The 22,050-nt window shown below is 37.2% G+C and overlaps 1 protein-coding gene across 4 annotated transcripts in view; it reads left to right on the forward strand.

Annotated features, from left to right (window-relative positions):
* The window catches only part of ARNT (aryl hydrocarbon receptor nuclear translocator), a 50,680-nt gene that overhangs the window by 24,249 nt on the left and 4,381 nt on the right, over nt 1–22,050 (forward strand). For 2 of the 4 annotated variants that reach the window (XM_032464343.1, XM_032464342.1), the window contains exons 4-19: nt 707–751; nt 3,232–3,276; nt 5,347–5,560; nt 8,268–8,481; nt 9,657–9,759; nt 11,246–11,311; nt 11,725–11,810; nt 13,267–13,343; nt 14,009–14,143; nt 16,546–16,620; nt 18,908–19,059; nt 20,199–20,309; nt 20,457–20,529; nt 20,652–20,775; nt 20,967–21,069; nt 21,452–21,599. In XM_032464343.1, coding sequence (XP_032320234.1) covers nt 707–751; nt 3,232–3,276; nt 5,347–5,560; nt 8,268–8,481; nt 9,657–9,759; nt 11,246–11,311; nt 11,725–11,810; nt 13,267–13,343; nt 14,009–14,143; nt 16,546–16,620; nt 18,908–19,059; nt 20,199–20,309; nt 20,457–20,529; nt 20,652–20,775; nt 20,967–21,069; nt 21,452–21,599 — 1,771 coding nt within the window. The remainder of the gene's footprint in view (nt 1–706; nt 752–3,231; nt 3,277–5,346; nt 5,561–8,267; nt 8,482–9,656; nt 9,760–11,245; nt 11,312–11,724; nt 11,811–13,266; nt 13,344–14,008; nt 14,144–16,545; nt 16,621–18,907; nt 19,060–20,198; nt 20,310–20,456; nt 20,530–20,651; nt 20,776–20,966; nt 21,070–21,451; nt 21,600–22,050) is intronic. The other 2 variants (XM_032464345.1, XM_032464344.1) reach the window with 1 other exon arrangement.

The following is a 22,050-nucleotide window of genomic DNA, read 5'->3' on the forward strand; positions in this document are numbered from 1 at the left end:
ATACATCCAATGGCATATTATTCTGCCTTTAAAAAGAAGGTAATACTGTCACATGCTACAACATGATGAACCTTGAGGACATTATACTAAATGAAATAAACCAGTCACAAGAAGACAAATACTGTATGATTTCACTTTTATGAGGAATCTAAAGTAGTCAAAATCAGAGAGATAGAAAGTAGAACAGCGGTTGTCAGGAGCTGGGTGGCGGGAGGGGGGCAGGGGGATGGGAAGGTGGTGTTCAGTGGCTAGGGTTTCAGTTTTGCAAGGTGAAAAGTTCTGGAGATCTTTTGTACAACAGTGTGAATATAGTTGGCACTACTGAACTGTACCCTTTGAAATGGTTTAGATGGTAAATTTTATGTGACATGTTTTTTGCCATAATTGAATAAAAGCAAAGCCCAAACTATCCCTAACCTCAGAGTAATGTTGACAGGGCTGACTAGCTGTGCCCACGTGAGATCATCTTTTTTTTTTTTTTTGGAATGTCTGATAAGTAATGGTGAAAGAGACATTAGAAACCTGACAAATAATAGTCATGGATTTTTAAGTTCTATGGGATATTGTTATCATGTTTGTTGCTTTGTGATAGCTCTCCATTGCTTTTTTTCTGTTGAATATTTTTACCCCTTTCTAGTTTTCCTTTCAGAGTGAAATAGATACAGCAAGTGTAATGCTTTGGACTAATCCTTTTTTTCTCCTTTAGGTGTGATGATGATCAGATGTCTAATGATAAGGAGCGATTTGCCAGGTAATGTAAGAGAGCATCCTGTTCCACGTTGTGGCACCAGGCAATTCAAGAACACTGAGTTTTAATTTTATCTCAGTGAGAGTTAATTTCTCTATCCAATCTCATTCTATTCTGAAAGCTGGCAAAACTTGGTATTACAATTATTGTTTATGTTTGGGTAACATGGCTTCAAACTAATGATATATTTTACATAGGGTTTTTTATGTACGTGATAGGTATCTGTACAGTGTGCATGCTGGGTATCCACAGGAACACAGACAATATGAATTTCTTGGTTACATTTATTATTAAATGGGTCTACAGAATCTATATAGGCAGTAGTTTTAGTCTTTTAAAAATGACAGGAAAGAAACAATTTATGTGAAGACTGGAGTTTTTATTGAAATAATTTTGTTTAAATTATCATTATTTCAAGATGATGAAAAGTGCTTTTCATTAAACAACTCCTCAGCTCAAATTTTGGTTTTATTTTTTAGAAAGTTTATTCTGTATGTTATTTACTAAGCAGTAAATTATTTTTTAAAAATTGAGTTTGCAGCCCCCTCAGAAAAATGAATACTCCAAAATCCAGTGCTTGACTGAACACTTACTATTTATTCTTTGCTGATGCTGCTGGGTGAGGGCCCATACTTTAAGAGCCATTGATGTCGGGGTCTAAGAAACATCAGAGTAATTTAAAGCTACTCTGAAGCAGCAAGATGCCATCATAAGCTTTGAATAAGATGATAATATATAAAATGCATGTGGGATTTTTCTCTAGTAGCATTATATAGGATTGATTAAACTGAAGCACTGTAGTCAGAGAGGTGGATAGGGGGCTGTTAAAACAATCAGACAGCTGTAAAATCATAAGGGCCTGGGCTAGAGTGTTGGCTGTAGGACAGGAGTGACTTTAAGAGGTTTTTGAAGAATTTGTTTATCAAAGTAGATACTTGTAAACACTTTAGGATGTGAACCATCTCTAAAGTAATAAATTAATAATAGATATTTAGGGAATAGTTTTTCTAAAGCTGCATTAAAAAGTGAAGCCATCAAATAGTAGTGATGAGACAGGTTCACAGTCTCTTGACCAAAATTCCAAAAAGCTATGAAAACGGGACCTGAACTGTTTTAGTTTTCATTTGTCCTGCTTAAGGAATTAGGGAGCAGTAATAGGAATTTTAGATATTTAACTTTTATTTTTTCAAACAGCAGAACTCATTCCTTTAAGATATGATTTGTTAAGCTAGTTTACCTCACATAGCCTCCTTCAGAATTCTCTAGAAGTTCTTCAAAAGCTGAAATGAATTTTCCTACCTTTTTGAAAAAATGATTTGTAGTTTGTTAAGGAACGATAATAACCCGAATGAACATGAAACTACACTTAATATCACTCCATTTTCTTTTCCTTGTCAGTATATATAAGTCTTCGTATGGTTCTCATCGTTACTATGTTAATTTTTGTCTTTTTTTCTTTTAGATGACCTTTTATAGAAACTTTTCCATATTGATAAAAGTCATTGTACTTGTCACCTTAAACAGCTGAATAGTCTTTCAGCCTATTAATGTGTCATACTTTACTTAGAGATTTTATTCTTAGTCTAGTTATGCTCAATCTCTTTATATATACTTAAGATGGAATTGATTACTGATAAACTGACCTGTCAACACCTTGATGTTTCTTCAGCTGCCACCAACCGTTATAGTATTTCAGTTATCTGGAAGAATTTAGTGGTAATCTTTTGCAGCCGCCTCCAGGGAAGGGGGAGTTGATACTGGGATCCAGCAATGTTGTAGCTTTATTACAGAGAAATTTATTACAGAGAAATGGGAAAGTGACTGAATAGAAATTCACTACTTCAGGACCAAATCAGTGATAGGGATATACCAGAAACCTAGCTCTTAGTTTTATTTATATAATTTCTCTAGTGGGGGAGAAAAACATAAAAAAAATTTTAAACATAAAATAATTTCTCCAGTGAAACCTGATCGGTTATTTTGTCTGTGAGTGCACATGTGATTGTATTTGTGATCAGTTGTTTGACATTCTTATCATGATTTACTGTTTGATTTTTTTCACTATAGAATAGCATATGTGGATATCATTTTCTTTCCAGTTTGGGAGCAGTGTGTGAGAATGGTATTCCCTTGTTTGGTTCTTGTTCAAACTGTATATACTTTGTCTCTAGAGAGTATGATTGTCAGAATGCTTTTCAGATTATGCTAATTTATAATGAATATTGGCCTTGCTTTTTTGTTGACCTTTGTCCTGTAAGTTACTTTTTCTTTATCCTAATAGATGGCTTTGTAGAGTTACAGGCAAGGTTTTTGTTCACACTTCCATTTTCCCCTCTCCTCTGCATCTGTTTTTTTCTTTTCTTTTTTCTTTTCTTTCCCTTACCTTTCTCCCTTCTTACCCTCTTTCCCTCCCTCCCTTTCCTCCTTCCTTCTCTCTTACTTTCTATTTTAATTTTAGCTTAGTTCATTAATTCTGTTTTTAGGTCGGATGATGAGCAGAGCTCTGCGGATAAGGAGAGACTTGCCAGGTAGGAGAACAGTACCTTTTAGCATGATGAAGCCGGTGATGCTCTTTTTTCTATCCTTTTTCTTATTCTGCTCTTTTCTTCCCCTTTCTTTTTGTGTTTTTCCTTATCTGTGTCAAGAGAGGACAAGATTTTTTAGACGTTTGTGTGTAGCAGGTACTTTGGCTTCCCCCATCAGAAAGTAGGTGAGTTGAGGGAACTTTACTTAGGAATGTAAGAAATTGCTATTAGTTTTATCATATTTATCTTTTCATATTTATCTTAGCACTAGGTTTCACAGAATAAAAAGCTTTTAGAAACAGTACAGCTGTGCCAGTTGGGGCTTTGGCAGGGAATACTCTTTTATCAGAGAACTAATAAATATATCTGTGTTTGCAGTTAGCTCCTGGTCTTTAGCCCTTAGCACTTACTCCACACCTCTCCAGAAGGCTTACCCTCATTTTCCTTCGTAGACTCACAGCCTGGATAACTTTGTCACGGCAGGACCGCTGTTGATTTGGTGACTGAAACTTTGTAGTTTCCCAGAAGAGTTTTTAGCAGCCTTGATGTGGCTAGTTAAAAGATAAGCCTTCTAGTTTTCAGTGTCAGAAACCTGACAGATACTAGGAAAATGGGTGCTTTAAGTTTGAGAGTTGAATTTTATGTTTCTCAGGCAAAGTAACTAAATATAGACTCCTGTTCTGAGGCCTTTTTGCTATTTGAAAAGGAACATTTATGGAGTTCTGTTTGGAGACCATTGTTGATAATGTAAAAGTACTGCAAAAGAAATGTTGTCTTCCTGTCTCCTGGTCTCTGTGACTCGGGTCGGCTCAGTACGAGATAGGCTGTTGATACCAATGCCTGTTTTTACTACTCTTACCTATCATTACCTCTTTCAGCTGGGCACAGGCTCATTTTGCTGCCATTTCAGCTTATGCCTCCTACTGCTCTTTCACTTTTCAGGAGACTGATTGGCTTGTATGATGGGAAGAACACTGCACTCACTGGGAATGAGGGCAGCTCTTGGAAGTCAGTTAGCGGCTTGACCTTAGTTTGCTCTCCTCATGAAGAAGAGATTTGTGTTAGATTAGTTGGGTTTTTTCCTTTTTGTTTTGAAAGAGAACTTTTGTTCAAGTAGAATCCTTAAATGGTAATAGAAGTAAATAAAAAAGATAAAGCAAAGCTGCTCAAGTAGAAACAAATGCAGCATGTTGTTTGGGTTCTCTCCTTGAAGCATCCCCATGGGAGACACTGGGGCGCTATTAGGCTTCAGAAATCCAATTTGAAAACTACTGGATTATTATTTTTAGCAGTGATATCATTCTATTTGATTTTGAGGTAGCCAGTATTGGAGATACGTTCTGCTTACCCTGGTGAGATCCAGATTGGCTGTTTTCAGGCCTTTAAACATCTTGTCTGCTCCACTCCTGCTCTCCAATTCACTTTGTCCCAAATTGGGCACCTGTAAGGGACCTCTGGTAGTGGTGTCTTACAGTCTCTTGAGCTTAGTGCACTGGCACCACGCCCAGATAGAGAAGGGGGGCTTTGTGTGTTAGTGAGACAAATAAAACCTCCAATTCTGCTTTCTAGTATTGAGAGTAAGGGCGATGCTTAGAATAAACAAAATTTTCTAAACCAGGGGAACCTATACTGTTGATTTGTATCAACTGTTAAGTAATATACTTGTGTTGGAAGAAACTGGTCATTTTGTTTTCAGCCTTTAAATAGTTGAATTGGTAAACACGAAGTCAGCCAAGCTGAGGAACTTAAGTGAGTAAAATCAACATTTTTAAAAACAATTATTTTAAAACATTTTTGTTCTGAGGGAGTGGTGGTTTACGTAAAAGTGAACTTTCTGGGATTTAGAATTGCTGGTATCTACTTGTTCTCTGTCTGCCTTGTTAGTTTCTTTTCCATGCTTGCTCTGCATGAGAAGGTTGTCAAACCTTACTCTAACTTCTGAGACATAAGCACCACTAAATCAATACCGCATTTCTTCAGCAGCTCACTTGGTATCCATATCATTCTCCCTGCTCCCAAATGGCCAGATGTGACCACCTGGATGGGGCTTCTCGTCTCTCTCTCTCCATGCAGGGAAAATCATAGTGAAATTGAACGGCGGCGACGGAACAAGATGACAGCCTACATAACAGAACTGTCAGACATGGTACCCACCTGCAGTGCCCTGGCTCGAAAACCAGACAAGCTAACCATCTTACGCATGGCAGTTTCTCACATGAAGTCCTTGCGAGGAACTGGCAACACGTCCACTGATGGCACCTACAAGCCGTCTTTTCTCACTGATCAGGTCTCTGAGAAGCACAACTGAGAGAGTCTAGAACCTGTTGAAAGTTTTGGTCTTTTGGGGATAGACCATAATTCTAAGTAGTGCATTTTATTGGGAGTCAGAGCAGAACTGAGTGTGTAGGTTGTTTAAAGGACAAGAATTCAGCTCTGAAGGAAAAATTTGGACCATGGGAAAGTGAGTTTTGATCCCTGACTGTGGCATATATTAGCTTTAGAACAGTGAGAAGTAGAGAAGAATTGTGATGGCTATTTAGCAAGCTTATAGGTATTTTAGAACTTTACTCCTAAATCCGGCCTACACGGTAGAACAGTAGTGGAATCACAGGGAGAAGGGGGACTGAGTCCACAGTACTGGCCCTCTTCCCTGACTTTACGGTTATAGAAGATGGACAAAATCTGTTTCTCATTCTTGAAGCAGCTTCCAGTGTTAGTGATAAAAGGAGTCCAGCAGGCAGTTGTTGCTTAGAGGTGTCGTCTGTTACATTGGATGCACTGTGAGACAGAGAAGGCAAAAACATTTCCAGCCTTTCAGGAACGCAACCTGAATATGAGTACGTGAGTGGCAGGATGCACACATAAGTGGAAAATGATAGGAAAATGCACACAGAGAAGAAACGCCTTAGTAAAACTTACTAATAATTTACATAGGACTAGATAGCTGTGTACTGGAGGGGTGGCTGAAGTGAATAGAATGACCAGGCCTGAGTGAGGGCGCTTGCAAAGACTTACAAGAGCAAGGAAGCCATGTTCTATTTTGATTATTAAAAAGAACACTTGGTTACTGCAGGAAATTTTGGAAAATACAGGAAGTATAAGGAAGAAAAAAATTGACCTGTAATGCCACCGTTTTATTCAGAGGATTAACAAGAAGGAAGGAATATGGTTTGAAAAAAAGAAACAAGAATTTTCCAAATAGAATGGTCTACAAGAAAGCACGTACAGCGCAGATTTTATATATGTGTACATTGAATAGTTAACCAGTTTGTTCTCACAGCACACATGCAGGTATTGATTCAGCAGACTCCAGTTATGCATCTTTTGTGAGCTAACCAGGTGCTTTGTGCTATGAGAAATGTAAAGAATGGTAAGAGATAGTTACTGGTGGAGACAGACATGTAAATAAATAAATCATAATACCAATACAGAATCAGTTTTATAGTAGAGACGCAGTAAAAAGTCCTGTACAAGGGCAAATATGGAAAACACAGAATAGGGGGTTAGTGTTGTAAATACTGGAAATAAATGATCAAAAGTCTGGTGAGAATGATTGGCTTGTTCAAGGAAAGTCAGGTAATTTAGCATGCCTTGGGAGATGATAAAAGGAGGTTAGGCTGGGACCTGATGATGGAATATTTAGGTGTTATGTTAAATAATTTAGATTTTAATTTTTAAGCAATGGGGAGCCCTAAAAAATATGGTAGCATTTTAAGAATGGATTGGAGGTGTGTAATATACCTATCAGAATTCATCAAGTTGTATATTTGAAATATGTGTAGTTTGCTGTACAAGAACCATACCACAATAGAGGTATTGGAAAAAAAAAGAATGGATTGGAGAAAGTGAGAACAGGGAGACCATTAATCTTGGCATGAGATGACTAGAGCAGTGACATTGTATTTGAAAGTGGAATTGATAAAAACCAAGTTACCACTGGAGTGTGAGTGTAGTTAGATTTTTGAGGACTGTTGCCTGAGGTGATGCTGTTAATCAGGAAAGGAAATGCTAGAAGAGCACAAAGGATTATTTTTTGGAGGGGGAAATAATGACAGGTTTTGAGATGTTGAAATTAAATTGCTGGTAAAATATCTATTTGGAGATGCATAACAGATTTTAGGCAAGACTAGAGGTGTTGACTTGGGTATCATTTCATAGTGGGGGAGTAGATATAATTTCTTAGGGAGAGAATATGGTATATATAGAGAAAAGAACTTCAGATAGAACCTTGGAAATGCATACTCTTAAGACTTGGACAAAGCAGAGAAGGGGCATTTAGGAAGGAAAAAGTTGGAGTGTCCTATCAGAGAAGCTAGGGAGAAATAAATTTTAAAGGCTAGAATGAACAGTATTGTCAGATTCTTCAGTGAGATTGAGTAAAATGATTCAGACTTAGGAAAAAGGACTTGAATTGGCAGTTAGGAACCTCCTGAAAAAAACATGAGCGTAGTGGTTTAGGTGAAGATTGCTGTGGGACTGAGAAATGAATGAAAGGTAGAGAGTAGAGCCAGTGACTATAACATTACTCTCAGTTTAAGCTTGGCCCTGAAAGAGAGATGAGTTGGGCAAGATTGAGGGGAGATTTATGTAGAATTAGGAATATTTGATCATGTCCATATATCTGAGGGAAAAAAGAGAAAATGGGAATATTTGTAGAGCAGGATCCTAAAAAGAAACCAGAGAGGGTGAGATCAAGAACTCAATTATTGTTAGTGGTAAGCCTTTTTATTCCCTATGTCGAGTTCTGAGATAAAGAGGAGGAGGTGGATAGTGGCATAGAGACACTGAGGAAATATCTATTGGAAAGAACTATGTTGTCAGTGAAGATAATTACAGTTAGGGTGCAAAGCTATGCTTGTGGACCAGATAGGAGCCAACAGTTGCTTATGGAGAGATAGATACCGCCTGAAATGTCTTGCTTCTTTCCATGAATAGTAAGTAATATTTGGTTTTTCAGAGTTCAGTATTTACTTGTTTTTCTCTTCCTTGGGCAGGAGCTGAAACATTTGATCTTGGAGGCAGCAGATGGCTTTCTGTTTATTGTCTCATGTGAGACAGGCCGGGTGGTATATGTCTCTGACTCAGTGACCCCTGTTTTGAACCAGCCGCAGTCTGAATGGTTTGGTAGCACCCTGTATGATCAGGTGCACCCAGATGATGTGGACAAACTTCGTGAGCAGCTTTCCACTTCAGAAAACGCCCTGACGGGTATGAGTTATGTGGATGGAAAATGGGAAGTCTTTTTCTTCTTTTTTTCTCAGATCAAACAGGTGTTTTAACTCTTAAATTTTTTCATTGAATCTGGCAAAGTTTCTAGAATTTCCTCTTTTAATACATGTAATCTGTTGTGTTTATCCACGTGCAGGTAATATATTTTGTAGCTCATTCTTAGAAAATGTTTCGTCTATGGCAATGCTCATATAAAAGTTTACTTTAATCTTAATACTGGTGTAAATACACAGTAAAAGCCAAACCCACAATAACCTTTTTTCTTCCCCTCATTCTAAAAGAAGGAAATTATCCATTTTTCTCTCTCATTTGTATGGGGAATTTCCTGGTATTTTTTCTACCCAGTTGTGCTTAGTTTGGCTTTGTGCTAGGTTCTATGATAATAGATATTTATTTTAGAGGAAAGTGGTTATCAGTTAGTGCCTAAGGTTTTCTTTCTTTCTTTCTTTTGAATATGCACTATTTTTCTGTCTTGTTTTTGGTCCCTTCTCCCAAACCCCCCATTTAATGTTATTCAGTCCTTTTGCCAGAGTTTGGCTAAAGGAAATAAGTCACATCTGCTCCCAAGCAATCTGGAAAAAATTTTTAAAGTGGAAGCAGATTAAAACTGGTAATTAAAATAAAATCCGTTATGCTCATCTGAATGTTGGTTTTCAGCTTTCCCCTCTTTTATGTTTTCATGGATTTCATTTTTCTAGTTCTTATTTTTCCCAAAAGTTCCCATAGATTTCTCTGTAATAAAGAAGGAACAGTTTTAGCATGAGACAGATGGGTATTTCTGTGGCATATAAAATGATGTCTTTAAACAAATGACATTCACTGTGTGTGTGTGTGCATGCATGTGTATAAAAATAATCACACCTAAGAATATAGCCTTGCCTCTTGCTTGCCAGCCGTACCTATTTCTACTCCTCCCGTCCCTTGCACAAGGGTATTTCCAGTGCTGCTTTTGAGTTGAAGAGTAAGATTCATTGGTGGGAACTGAGGTGTCTTAGGCTTGGAAAAAATCCGTCTCCTACTTGGCCTATTCTGTTATAAGTAAAGAAACTGAAGAGCATGAATAGGCTACTGACTTACCTTTGCTTCCAGTATGTCTGCTCCTCTTCCCCACACACAAGAAGGCACTCCAGACTGTCCTTCACATCTTTCTTCAGGGCGTATCCTTGATCTGAAGACTGGAACAGTGAAGAAGGAAGGTCAGCAGTCTTCCATGAGGATGTGTATGGGCTCAAGGAGATCATTTATTTGCCGTATGAGGTGAGTGTCAGGCTGAGGATTTTGATTTGACATATGAAGAATTAAGAGCTGAAGGTTTGATTTCTGGTCAGAGGACTTAAACTTTTAAATCCATGCTCCGATTAGATTAAATTTAACTCACATGGGTTGTAACACAGACTAAAGTGATGAGGAAACTAACATTTACTGAACTCCTCCTATGCCAGACGTTGTGAGAGTTGCTTTATGTTTGTCATCTCATTTCCCACAACAGGGTAGAATTCGTGGTTATTATTTGCTGATTTAAAAAAAAAAAAAGGACTCAGAAATTAACTTCCTAGGATTACATAGATAATGTTTGATACAGGATTTTATTTTAATTGGTAATAGTCAGATGCCAAAACCTATATTTTTTCCCAGTGTATTACCAGACAACATCCATGTACTCAGACCATTTCTGCCCCCTTTTTTGGTGGAAATTTAAGACTTTCTTATGTCTCTAGCTTAGTATTTAATATTTATACATTACATATTATACATTTAAGGATTTTGAAGGATGGTGGTACTTTTCTTCACAAGTAGAGAAGAAATCTCTTAAAGTCATAAAATAAATTCAGATTATATAATGGAAATTGACTGTATTGTACTGGGAAGATGCTCATTAGAAATGATGGGTAGGACGTTAAGGATATTTCCTGAGAGGGGTTACAAAATTGAGTATTATGTGGCTTAGTGATTTAGAGTAGCTTCTGCACCCAGACTACTGGATTTATTGCTTATCTTCTGAGATCTTGAGCAGATTAAATTACTACTTTGTATTTTGATTTCTTCATCTAATATTGAGAGTTACATTAATATCAACCTCATAAAGTTGTTATGAGGGTTAGATAAATAAATATATGTAATGATGCTTAGAATAGTGCATGACACATATTAAATTCATTATAAGTTTTATTTATTATTGTTAAGTAAATGAGAGAAGGAAAGTAGAGAGGATGAGAGGGAGTGTCCCAATAGGTGGACATGGCTGATGCAAAGACATAGGCAGGAGCAAGATAAATAATAACGAAATATGGCACACAGATTGTGTTGCAGCATAGCGCTAGAATCAACAAACCATGGCTCTTTGTAAATAAAACTTCCTTGGAATATAGCCTTGCCCATTTGTTGACATACTGTCTGTGGCTGCTTTCTTGCTATAATAGCAGTCAACTAGTTGCAACAGAGCAAATGGCCCACAGAGCTGAAAATATTTACTGTCTGATCATTTGCAGAAAAAGAATACTGACCCCTGATGTAGAGAATCTCTGCATTTGAAGAGCATGTAGAACATTTCGACTTAAAACTCTGGGACAGTTAACAAGTTTTAGAAATACCAAACCTGACTTCTTTATCCTTCCTTATTAGGAGCATTGTTACCAATTTTCTGTCTAATTGTATCCAGAGCCTGTTATCTGGCTGTTAACAGATGGAAATTTCTTTGATAGTGCAACTTAGTTGCTTTTAATCTCTCTGTTTATTGAAACAGGTGTGGCAATAGCTCTGTGGACCCAGTCTCCATGAATAGACTGAGCTTTGTGAGGAACAGATGCAGGTGAGATCCTAGGTATTAAAAAACCAAAGGGATGGCCAGGTACCTGTAGAGATCATCACATTTTCAGCTGTCTTACTGTAGTATTTTCTTTAGCAGCCCTCAGCCTCATCCCTCACTTCCCAGTTACTTTTTTTCTAGGAATATTTTCCTGGACTTCTAAAGCTGCTTTTGCTCATCCTTTTTAAAGAAATTACATTAACACTTGACCTACTTTCTTCCTGCTTCAGTACCTTTCAGTTACTCTACTTTTGCAAGGATCAAAAAAAATGGTGATCACTTTTGGGTGGGAAGATCTGAGTATAGTCATCCTCTTTTCTAAACACCCAAGAACCTAAAGTTAAAGGTGCTAAGCCAGCATTGCTTTTTAAATGTTACTGGGTAGGGCTTTCTCCTCACACCTGTAATTCTTCTAGGAATGGACTTGGCTCTGTGAAGGATGGGGAACCTCACTTCGTGGTCGTCCACTGCACAGGCTACATCAAAGCCTGGCCCCCAGCAGGTAGGAAAGTTAGGTAGTGATTTCTTCCTTGGTGAAGCAGTTTCCTCACAGAGTCCAAGAAAGTTAGTTAACATGTATCATGTATCTGGTATATGAAATGTACTTTGGTATTATAAACTGTAAAAAATAATAGGAAAGAAAAAGCAGGCTCCTTCCCTTCCCTTATGGATCTTGCATTCCAGTTAAGGGGATGGATTACTCAGACTTAAAAATGACTCACTGTTGGCTGGGTCACAGGATGTAGGTTTTAAATGTACAGATAATAATGTGTGTTTACTAAATACCTCTGTCCTAAGTATTTGTGTGCAAAGAAACAGTTGGCATTGAATGCAGCTGATTTGGGAAAGTTTTCTAAAGTAAGAACAAGACTTGGGCGTAGAAGGGGTAAATCACTTGATTGTAGTAAATTATAAAGGGCATATTCTCTACAAAGGCTTTAAGTCAGGATGTGAGCAGATTAGTTTTACTAGAACTTGAAGTCAAACATCCTTTTCAGCGGGCGTGTCAGAATTTCCAAATCTTAGCAACTTCATTACTTCCCTGCTGGGTAGTTATGACTGGGAAGTGGGGATTGTAGGGAGACAGAAACTAAGAGAAGCAAGATGGTATATTTCAGTAAGAGATTAAACTTTGGATTTGGAAAAACCTGGGTTTGATTTTGGCATTGTTGTTTACTAGTGGTATAACTTAGGATAAGTTGCTTGGCTTTTATTTTAAAAAGCCCTCAATTTTCTCATTAGTAATTTGGAGATATTATATCCCTTATAGAGTTACTGTGATGAGTAGACTAAATGTAAGAAAAGCACCTAGCCTAGTGCCTGGCATATGGTAGGCGCCCAATAAATGATTTAATTAAGTAAGTGTAATTAAGAAAAAGTAATTTTAAGTTGTAATGATTTTTGAACTTTTTAGTTTATATGCTGTATAAACCATGCATTTGAGGTATACATGATTTTTATACTTCTGTGTAACTCTCAAAGAAATCCTATTTTTCTTGGTAAAAAGATAATTATGCAAAGAGTGGAGAGAAAATGCAGCCTTCTTCCTTTCCACATAAAACATGGAAGCACTTGCTTCTCTTTTTTCCAGAGGACGTAAATAACTATTGGTGTTTGGTTTAATTTCAGTTTTGGTTGTTTGCTTACTTTAAAAGTCACAGGTTGGGCAAGACATCTGTTCTCTGCCTATGATATGGTCACAGAATGGGTGATTATCTTCATATGTGTTTGGTTTGGCCAGCATGGTCTTTTAGAATACTTTGGGTGGGACCTGTACTCTGCACTTTATTATAATTAATGTGGGTAAAATATATGAATTAATATATATAAAAAATACTTAAAACAGTACCTGATATATATGATAAATTCTTTGGGTTGTTTAATCTTTAAATTTTTGACTTTTGAAGGCATTTGAGTTTGAGATCCTTGTTAAACCTTTTAACTTCACCTTCCTGAAGGTGTTTCCCTCCCAGATGATGACCCAGAGGCTGGCCAGGGGAGCAAGTTTTGCCTGGTGGCCATTGGCAGACTGCAGGCAAGTATGGATTTTCCATGTCTATATCACACCTTTTCAATGAGAGGAAATCTCTTTCAGGATGTGTTCATTTTATTTTTTTTCTTTTACTCTAAATACAAATGATGAATTCTGTAAAACTACAAATATTTGGAAGAATGTGGCATTCATAGTTAATATTGCTTCTTTTGGATTTAGCAGAAGCTGAACAGTGTGAGAGAGAGAGAGGGAGGTCTTTTCTTCTTTCATATTATTAACTTTGCAATGCTGAATTTTCTATTTCCAACAAATTTCTTTTGCCCATATACAATAGAAGAGAGATCTTTTATTTTATCATTACATGACTAACAATATAGAAGTGGAATTATTTTGATCCTCTTTATAAAAATAGATGTTCCTTGGTTAGATGGGACTATAGTTTCCTAATCTGTGAATAATGAACACGGCCTAGCTACATGAAAGTAGGTGGGTTTTAGGTTGAATGAATTTTTATCTTCCTTTACAAAGTTGGTAAAGGATGCATGTGTGGGAGTGGAGCTAGGCCTCGTGCCCTCTCTGTGATTATCATTTTTTCATTTCTGGATGAGATGTGAAAGTTTAGAAATTCCTAAAATTGGGAGCCTCATGGGAACTACATCTTTAAAGAATGGTGTCGTTCTATCTCATTTTTATCTCTTTATCTTCAGGTAACTAGTTCTCCTAACTGTACAGACATGAGTAATGTTTGTCAACCAACAGAGTTCATCTCTCGACACAACATTGAAGGAATCTTCACTTTCGTGGATCATCGCTGTGTGGCTACAGTTGGCTACCAGCCGCAGGTGAGGAGCTGGTGCTATTACACCACTGATATTCAGGCCTCTGTTTTCCCTTGTTTATGCTGAGATTATTCAATCATGTAATTCCAGAGGTAGCCAAAATATATCAGTCCCAGCTCAGAAAAAGATACAATCCTATTCTGTCAATGGCTAAATTTATTCTTAGCTTTCTATCAAGGTTATTATCTGATCTATAAATATGTGGCTTGTGAAACCAGGTGGGAGCAGCAGGTACAAATGTGTATTTCTTCTTTGTTTTTGATATTAATACAGATAATGATGCAAAAGTGCTCATCGTAATTAGTTACAATGATATGACCACTTTTGGATAATTCATGTCATCATCTAGATGCATAGTAACCCAGAAAATATGCATATTTAGCATCAGTTAATATGATTTATTTAGATACCTCATTCAGCAGACCAGGTAACTATATCTGAGTTGAGAAATGTCATTATATAAACTTTCAGAATTATGGTGGTCAGGAGAGACTTCTGACTGTGGCTGTGTGAAGAGGCTAAGCTGGTGAAAAATAGATCTTGAAAAAGAACAAAGTTTGAGCATTTATACTGCCTGGTTCAACATGTGTTATAGAGCTATTGTTATCAAGACGCTGTGGTATTCGAGTAGGGATAGTTACATAGATCAATAGACTAGAACAGAGTCTGTTCTCACATTTATGGTCAGTTGATTTTCAACAGAGATGCCAAGACAATTCAAGGGGAAAAGAAACGTTTTCAACAAATGGTGTTGGAACAATTGGATGTTCATGTGTAAAACAAAACAAAAAGAATGTAGACTCTTACCTCACACCATACGCAAAAATCAACTCAAAGATGTAAAGGTGGAAGGGCTAAAGTTATAAAACTTCTAGAAGAAAATAGAAAATCTTTGTGATCTTGAGTTAGGCAGAGATCTTTTATATGACACTAAAAATATGAGTCACAAAAGAAAAAAGTTGGATTTGATAAGTTGGGTTTCATAAAAGTTGAAATTTGCCCTCTTAAAAGGGCATCAGTAAGAAAGTGAAAAGACCAGCCACAGACTGGGGGAAAATATTTATAAAGCATATATCTGAGAAAGAATTTGTGTCCGGAATATATAAAGAACTCTTACAACTCATTAAGGCAAACAGCCAGTAAAAAAAAAGGGGGGGGGGGCAACAAGATTTAAATAGACATTTCACCAGAGAAGAAATATGAACAGCACATAAACAGATGCTCATCATCAGTAGTCATTAGGAAAGTACAGATTAAAACCACAGTGAGATACCACTGTATGCCCACTAAAATGGCTGTGATCAAAAAGTATTGGCAAGAGTCGGGAGGGATAGCGCAGTGGTAGAGTGTGTGCTTACTGTACACAGGGTCCTGGGTTCAATCCCTAAAATAAATAAATAAATAGATAGATCAATCGATCAATCAGTCAATCCCATCCATCCATCCATCCATCCTAATTACTTCCCCACCAGCTCAAAAAAAAAACTTTAAAAAAAGAAAAAAAAAAAGTATTGGCAAGAACATGGAGAAACAGAACCTTCATACACTGTTGGTAGGCAAGTAAAATGGTGTAGCTACTTTGGAAAAACATTTCTGCAATTCCCTAAGAAGTTAGACTTACACTTACCCTACAGCTTAGCAGTTACACTCCTAGGTATTTACCCAGGAGAAATGAAAACATATGTTCACACAACGATTTGTGCACAGATGTTCACAGCTGTATTATTCATAATAGCCAAAAAGTGGAAATAGTCTAAATGTCCATTAATTAGTGAATGGATACACACTGTGGTATATCCATGTTAGACTGCTGCTGAGCCATAAAAGGACTATATTGTTGATACATGGAACAAAATAGATAAACTTCAAAGTATTACGTTTGATGAAAGAAGCCAGACCCAAAAGTCTACCCATTGTATGATTCCATTTATATGAAATTATACAAAAGGCAAAACTAAAGCAGAAAGCAGATCAGTGGTTGGCTAAGGGATTGGGAGCAGGGATTGATTACAAACAAGCACAAAGGAACTTTTGGGAGCAATGAGTATGTTCTCAAACAATGGTGGTAACGGTTGTACAGCTGTATAAATTCATTATGATAATCAAATTAGAATTTTTCACTTGAAATGAGTGAGTTTACCTAATTATACCTCAGATCTGTAAAAAATGCAATTAAAATAAATTAAAATAAATGTATAGTATTCTGAAAAAGAAAAGTGCTCTGGAGGTCAGTTGTTTACCAGATTCCATCTCTTTTTTTTGTTTCTGTCTTTTTTTCCCCTTCCACTTTTATCTGTAATCGTGGGATAAAGACAGGAGAAATAAAATTCAAGTCCCCTGATGATGGGCCAGGAAAGTTAGATCATCATGAAAGTATCAATCTTACTCCTCTTTTCCTCTTTTAGGAACTCTTAGGAAAGAATATTGTAGAATTCTGTCATCCTGAAGACCAGCAGCTTCTAAGAGACAGCTTCCAACAGGTAACTTTTTTCCTTGGTTTGGGTGTAAATATTTTTATCTAATGTCTATTATCACATTCACTCCACAAATATTTACTGACCACTGATTAATCAAGTACTATGGCACACCCTGCAATTTTACATTCTTTAGTAGTTAACTTGTAGTTTTAAGGGACAGAAAAGGACCAATATGTTGAAACTATGGATAATTTATGTTCAAGGTATTTTTCTTTGGCTTGACTACTCACTGTCTTATATCCAAGGGCTGTCTTTAAAGTATTTAAAATATTCTACACTTCACTGAACTGTGGATAGTAGTATAAAAATTCATTTCATGGTTCTTTTATAGAAAAGTGAGACTTAGCTCTTAATTGTAAGCTAACTCTCTTTTTTTTTTAAATTTATTATTTTGTTTTGGGGGGGAGGTTATTGGGTTTTTATTTATTTACTTATTTTTAATGGAGGTACTGGGGATTGAACCCAGGACCTTATGCTTGCTAGGCACATGCTGTACCACTGTGTAAGCTGACTCTTAATTGCAATTTTCAGGCCCTAGATCCTGAAAACATCTGGTAAATTTAATTTCAGGACAGACTTGGCTTTAGGTAGCAATTCTTACGTTAAATTAGACTGGTTAATTTCCCTCTTTAAGCCTCAGTAGTGTTTTTACTGATACAGTGGGTATATAAGATAAAGCATTTAAAGCACATGGCCCAACTTCTAGAGGAAATCAATGGCAGTGAGAAGTCTCTCTGGCTTCTGATTCCTCAGCATCAGCTGTTCCGTCTACTTAGAAGGATCGCGTTTCATGTATGTGTATGTAGTCCTATAAGAATTACTCTGACATCTGTTGAAACCATTTAAAGCTGAGGACATGGTCATTTGGCAGCGTGAGAAGTTATAATTCATAATTCTGACACTTTTGGCCACAGAATATTATCTTATCACTTCTAGAAAATGTTTGTTCCAAAACAACTTTAACGGATCATGTAATACACTCGCTAATCTCAAGGTTGTAATTCTGACGTCAGTTGCTGCTGTGGTATTCGAGTGCATAAGCAAAGGTGCTTTTTAGTGTGTGAGCTGTAGCTGCTTACCAGTTGTTGGTTTCCAGATTTTGATGTTTCTTAAGTCTGGATAAATTTATATTTCTTTTTGCTTTTTTAGTACATAAATTTAGTTACGATTTCTAATGAAGCTTGTTTTCCTTTTTTTTTTCTTCCCATTTTGATTATTGCCATGTTTGTTTCACATTTGTTTTTTAAAAGTTTTGTTTATGTGTTTAAAATGTGCCATTTCATTATTGCTAAGAGAGGTATTTCTCATTATCTGCCGTGATTATTTCTTAGTCAGATTGTAATGTCCACAGTTACCGCCATACTCCCATCAGCTTAAGCACAAATGTTATCTTAAAAAGCAATTTAAAGTGTAGGTATTTTGAATTACTGGGCTTAATACTTCATTGGCATAGATATGTACAGCAATAAACAGGTTTTCAGATCCAGTACTTTGTGTACAAATGTAATGATGTTCATTGTGTACATGTTATTCAGTGAGCACATGTAAGTATTAGAGACCACTTACTATTGTCTAAATGCAAGTGTTTATATCTCATTTCTTTTTTATAATGTTAAATGTTGATGTTCTTAAAAAAAAAAAAGAAAATATATAGCCTACTAGGCTATATCAAGCCTTGTACTTGACATATAGTAACTATAAAATAAATGTTAGCTGTTAATATTATTATTTTGTTGTTGTTAAGGAGGGGGATTCAAAAGATTTTCTATTCTATGAGATTAGAAACTAAAATAATCTAAAATTAATTTATTTTAAAGAACAAAAAGCAAAGTAAAACTAAAGTCAACTTAGTTTTATTTATAGAAACCTTCATGGGTGCTGTAAACCCAGAAATTCTCAGGCTAGGGGGAAAAAGCTAGGACTGAGGGGCAATGTGTAAGCTGTATTCAGTGTCACTAAACTTAACAAATTTCTAGTAAATTGTCTAGATTGTATCTTTGAGGGACTTCCCAAGGAAGTGAAGGAAGCATAGTCTTTCCTCTCCTGGAAATAAAATTTTACTTGTGTTTAACATTGACTAGAGTGGTCAGATAACTTGGAACTCTGAGAAGAAACATGATAAACATAGTTCATTATTTAGTCACTTAGTTTTCACTCCTCATGTTGTTTTGTTACGTGACATTGTGAGAGAACGTCACTTTACAGACAGTGACACAAGAATCTTAGGGTTGTAGATGTGTAAAGAGAAATTCTTATGGGTTTCAACTGATGGCATGCAAACCTTTTCCAGGTGGTGAAGTTAAAAGGCCAGGTGCTATCTGTCATGTTCCGGTTCCGGTCTAAGAACCGAGAATGGCTCTGGATGAGAACCAGCTCCTTTACTTTCCAGAACCCTTACTCAGATGAAATTGAGTACATCATCTGTACCAACACCAATGTGAAGTATGTGCCATAAAGACCTTTTCCATTGTTGGGATTTCTCATGGGCCCAGTTTGCTTAACCTTATCAAATTACCTTTCTCTTCTACTTTTCTAGTAGTAAACACCAGTAGTTCCACATCTTCCACTTTCTTAGAATTTGGGGTAGTTCATCCACGTAGAGTAAAATTTTAACTAACAATAGCTTGGAGACTCAGTTCTGAGATGTGAGTGATTTGTTTAGTTGACAGCATGAGTTTGAACTGCATGGGTCCACTTACTACTCAGATTTTGTTTAGTAGTAAACACTGTAGTACTACATGGTCTGCTGTGGATTGAACCACATATAGGGAGGGCTGAGTATAAGTTACACTCAAATTTTTGGCTACTAGGAGAGACAGTGCCCCTAACCCCTGTGTTGTTCAAGGGTCAACTGTATTTCAGTTTTATATTTCAACCCTTTCTACACCACTGGTGTTTTATACATCAGTTTACTGCTCTAGTCTGGTGGACTTTTTTCCTAGAGCAGTCATCTGCAAACTGAAAGACTGAATAGTAAGTATCTTTGCACTGAGGGGCATATGGTCTCTGTTGCAGCTACTCAGTTCTATTGTTTTGGCCTGAAAACAGTTCTAGACAAATGAGATGAACAGAAATGGCTGGGCTCCAGTAAACTTTTATTTACAAGAGTGAGCAATAGACTGGACTTGGCCCCTGGACCATAGTTTGCTTTAGAACATAGCTGTATCCACTCTGTTGTTAGTTTCTTTCTCTATTATTGATTCTTTTCTGTTTGAACTTTCTTTCTCAGCTTTGTAAGAAAGAGTTTTATTAACAGATTTCACATACCATACACTTCACCCATTTCAAGTGTTTAATTTTTCAGTGTGTCACAGTTGTACAACTCTTACCACACAAAAAAAAAACTATTACCCCAAAAGAAGTCCTGTAGTAATTAACAGTCATCCTCCCTAAGCTCTATATGATTGGAAATGTATGTCTCTTATAAATGGAAATGTGTATTATGTGGTTCCTTTGTGACTGGCCTCTTTCACTTAGTGTAATATTTTAAGGGTCACGCATGTTATAGCATGTATCTGTATTTTTATGTCAGAGTCAGATATTTTTTTTTCCTCTGTTCTCTCTGCTCGCCATTTTCCCAGGAACTCCAGCCAGGAACCACGGCCTACACTGTCCAATACAATCCAGAGGCCACAGCTAGGTCCTGCAGCTAACTTATCCCTGGAGATGGGCTCAGGGCAAATGGCATCCAGGTGAGAAATAGTGGAAGATCCTTTATTGAGCAGTGACTAGCCTTGGTGGGTGGCACTTTGTTTGTTTGTTTGTTTGTTTTAAGCCTTTTCCCCAGATTCTTTTTTAAAATCTTTTTTCCTGTTTCTTTCCTTGTCTTTAACATTTAGGCAGCAGCAACAGCAAACAGAATTGGATGTGGTACCAGGAAGAGATGGACTAGCCGGCTACAATCATTCCCAGGTTAGTGTGTCTTTGAAGGTGAGCATTTCCTTAATACCCCCAGAACCAGTTGGAATGTATGTGTACCTTTATATGACTTTTAGGGTTATTTCATGGTTATTTTTAATCATTATATTCCACAGGTTTCTGTCCAGCCTGTGACAACCACAGGCCCAGAACACAGCAAGCCCCTCGAGAAGTCAGAGGGTCTGTTTGCCCAGGATAGAGATCCAAGATTTTCAGAAATCTACTCCAGCATCAATGCAGGTATGTTTCTTCCTCACTCTTGTTTTAAGTTCTCATTTTAATCACTTGCTGATGGGCCTGTAACTGCCCAGTCAGTAGTCTTCCAGCATATTTCCACTTAATCCTAATACCTCTTGAGTAAATAGGAACTTGCTGAACTAATATACTGCAGCCCCTTGACTGGCCCTCCCCCGACTCCTTTTGGTCCACAGATCAGAGTAAAGGCATCTCCTCCAGCACTGTCCCTGCCACCCAACAGCTATTCTCCCAGGGCAGCTCATTCCCTCCTACCCCCCGGCCGGCAGAGAATTTCAGGTGAGCCCCATATGTGTGTGCTGCTTTACAGGGCAACTGAGGGATTCAGTTACTGAATCCAAGTTTATTCTTCCCTAGCTTTCTCTGGCTATTTCAGACAAAGCAGTGGAACCTGTAGGCCTAGGATGAGACAATCTTGCTTTTCTTCCTCCTTTTTCTTTGTACCTGTCCTGTTGCCATGTGCTAGGTCCCATCTCTGTGTGGCCTGATCAGTGTGTGACTGTCAGTCCTTCTCATCTTTTCCAGATTCTGTTACGAAGTTTTTCCTTTACCCCAGGGAGTCAAGGGAATCTAGGAATAGCACTAGATTATCCTGTGATTCCTAAATTCTATGATAAACCCATCTTTTTAATCCTTTACCTTGTTATTTTTTCACTCCTAGAAATAGCGGTCTGGCTCCTCCTGTAACCATTGTCCAGCCATCAGCTTCTGCAGGGCAAATGTTGGCCCAGATTTCCCGCCACTCCAATCCTACCCAGGGAGCAGCCCCAGCTTGGACCCCTAGCACCCGCCCAGGCTTCTCTGCCCAGGTAAACCTTCTCATCTGCCTGTTCTTTGTGTATTTTTTTGTTTGGTTAGGCTTTTTGTCATCTGTAAAATTATTGTTGTCTGTCTTAAATACCTTCCCCCCACACACACACCTGCTCCCCTGCCTTTCAATTTTTATCCTTATTGGGAGCAGCCAGATAATTAAAAACTGTAGATAATCCAAGTATCTCAGAGTCTATGGTTTTCACATTCACCTTAAATCAGAATTTGTCATGAACATCTTGAGCAGGTTTGAGTTTCAGATTTGTTTCAGAGTAAATTCTAAGAAGTTTCCACTTTGATTAGGGCTACAAAATATAGGAACAAAGGAGAAGTTTAATTATTAATTTATACACAGTGATGTCTATTTACCAAAAAAAAAATTGTGTTGAAAAATCTTCATACAATGTATATGTGTATATATAATATATAGTAAAGCTAAAGCTAAGGTCT

This window comes from Camelus ferus, chromosome 21 (genome assembly GCF_009834535.1).
Source record: "Camelus ferus isolate YT-003-E chromosome 21, BCGSAC_Cfer_1.0, whole genome shotgun sequence".
Classification (NCBI taxonomy): Eukaryota; Metazoa; Chordata; class Mammalia; order Artiodactyla; family Camelidae; genus Camelus; species Camelus ferus.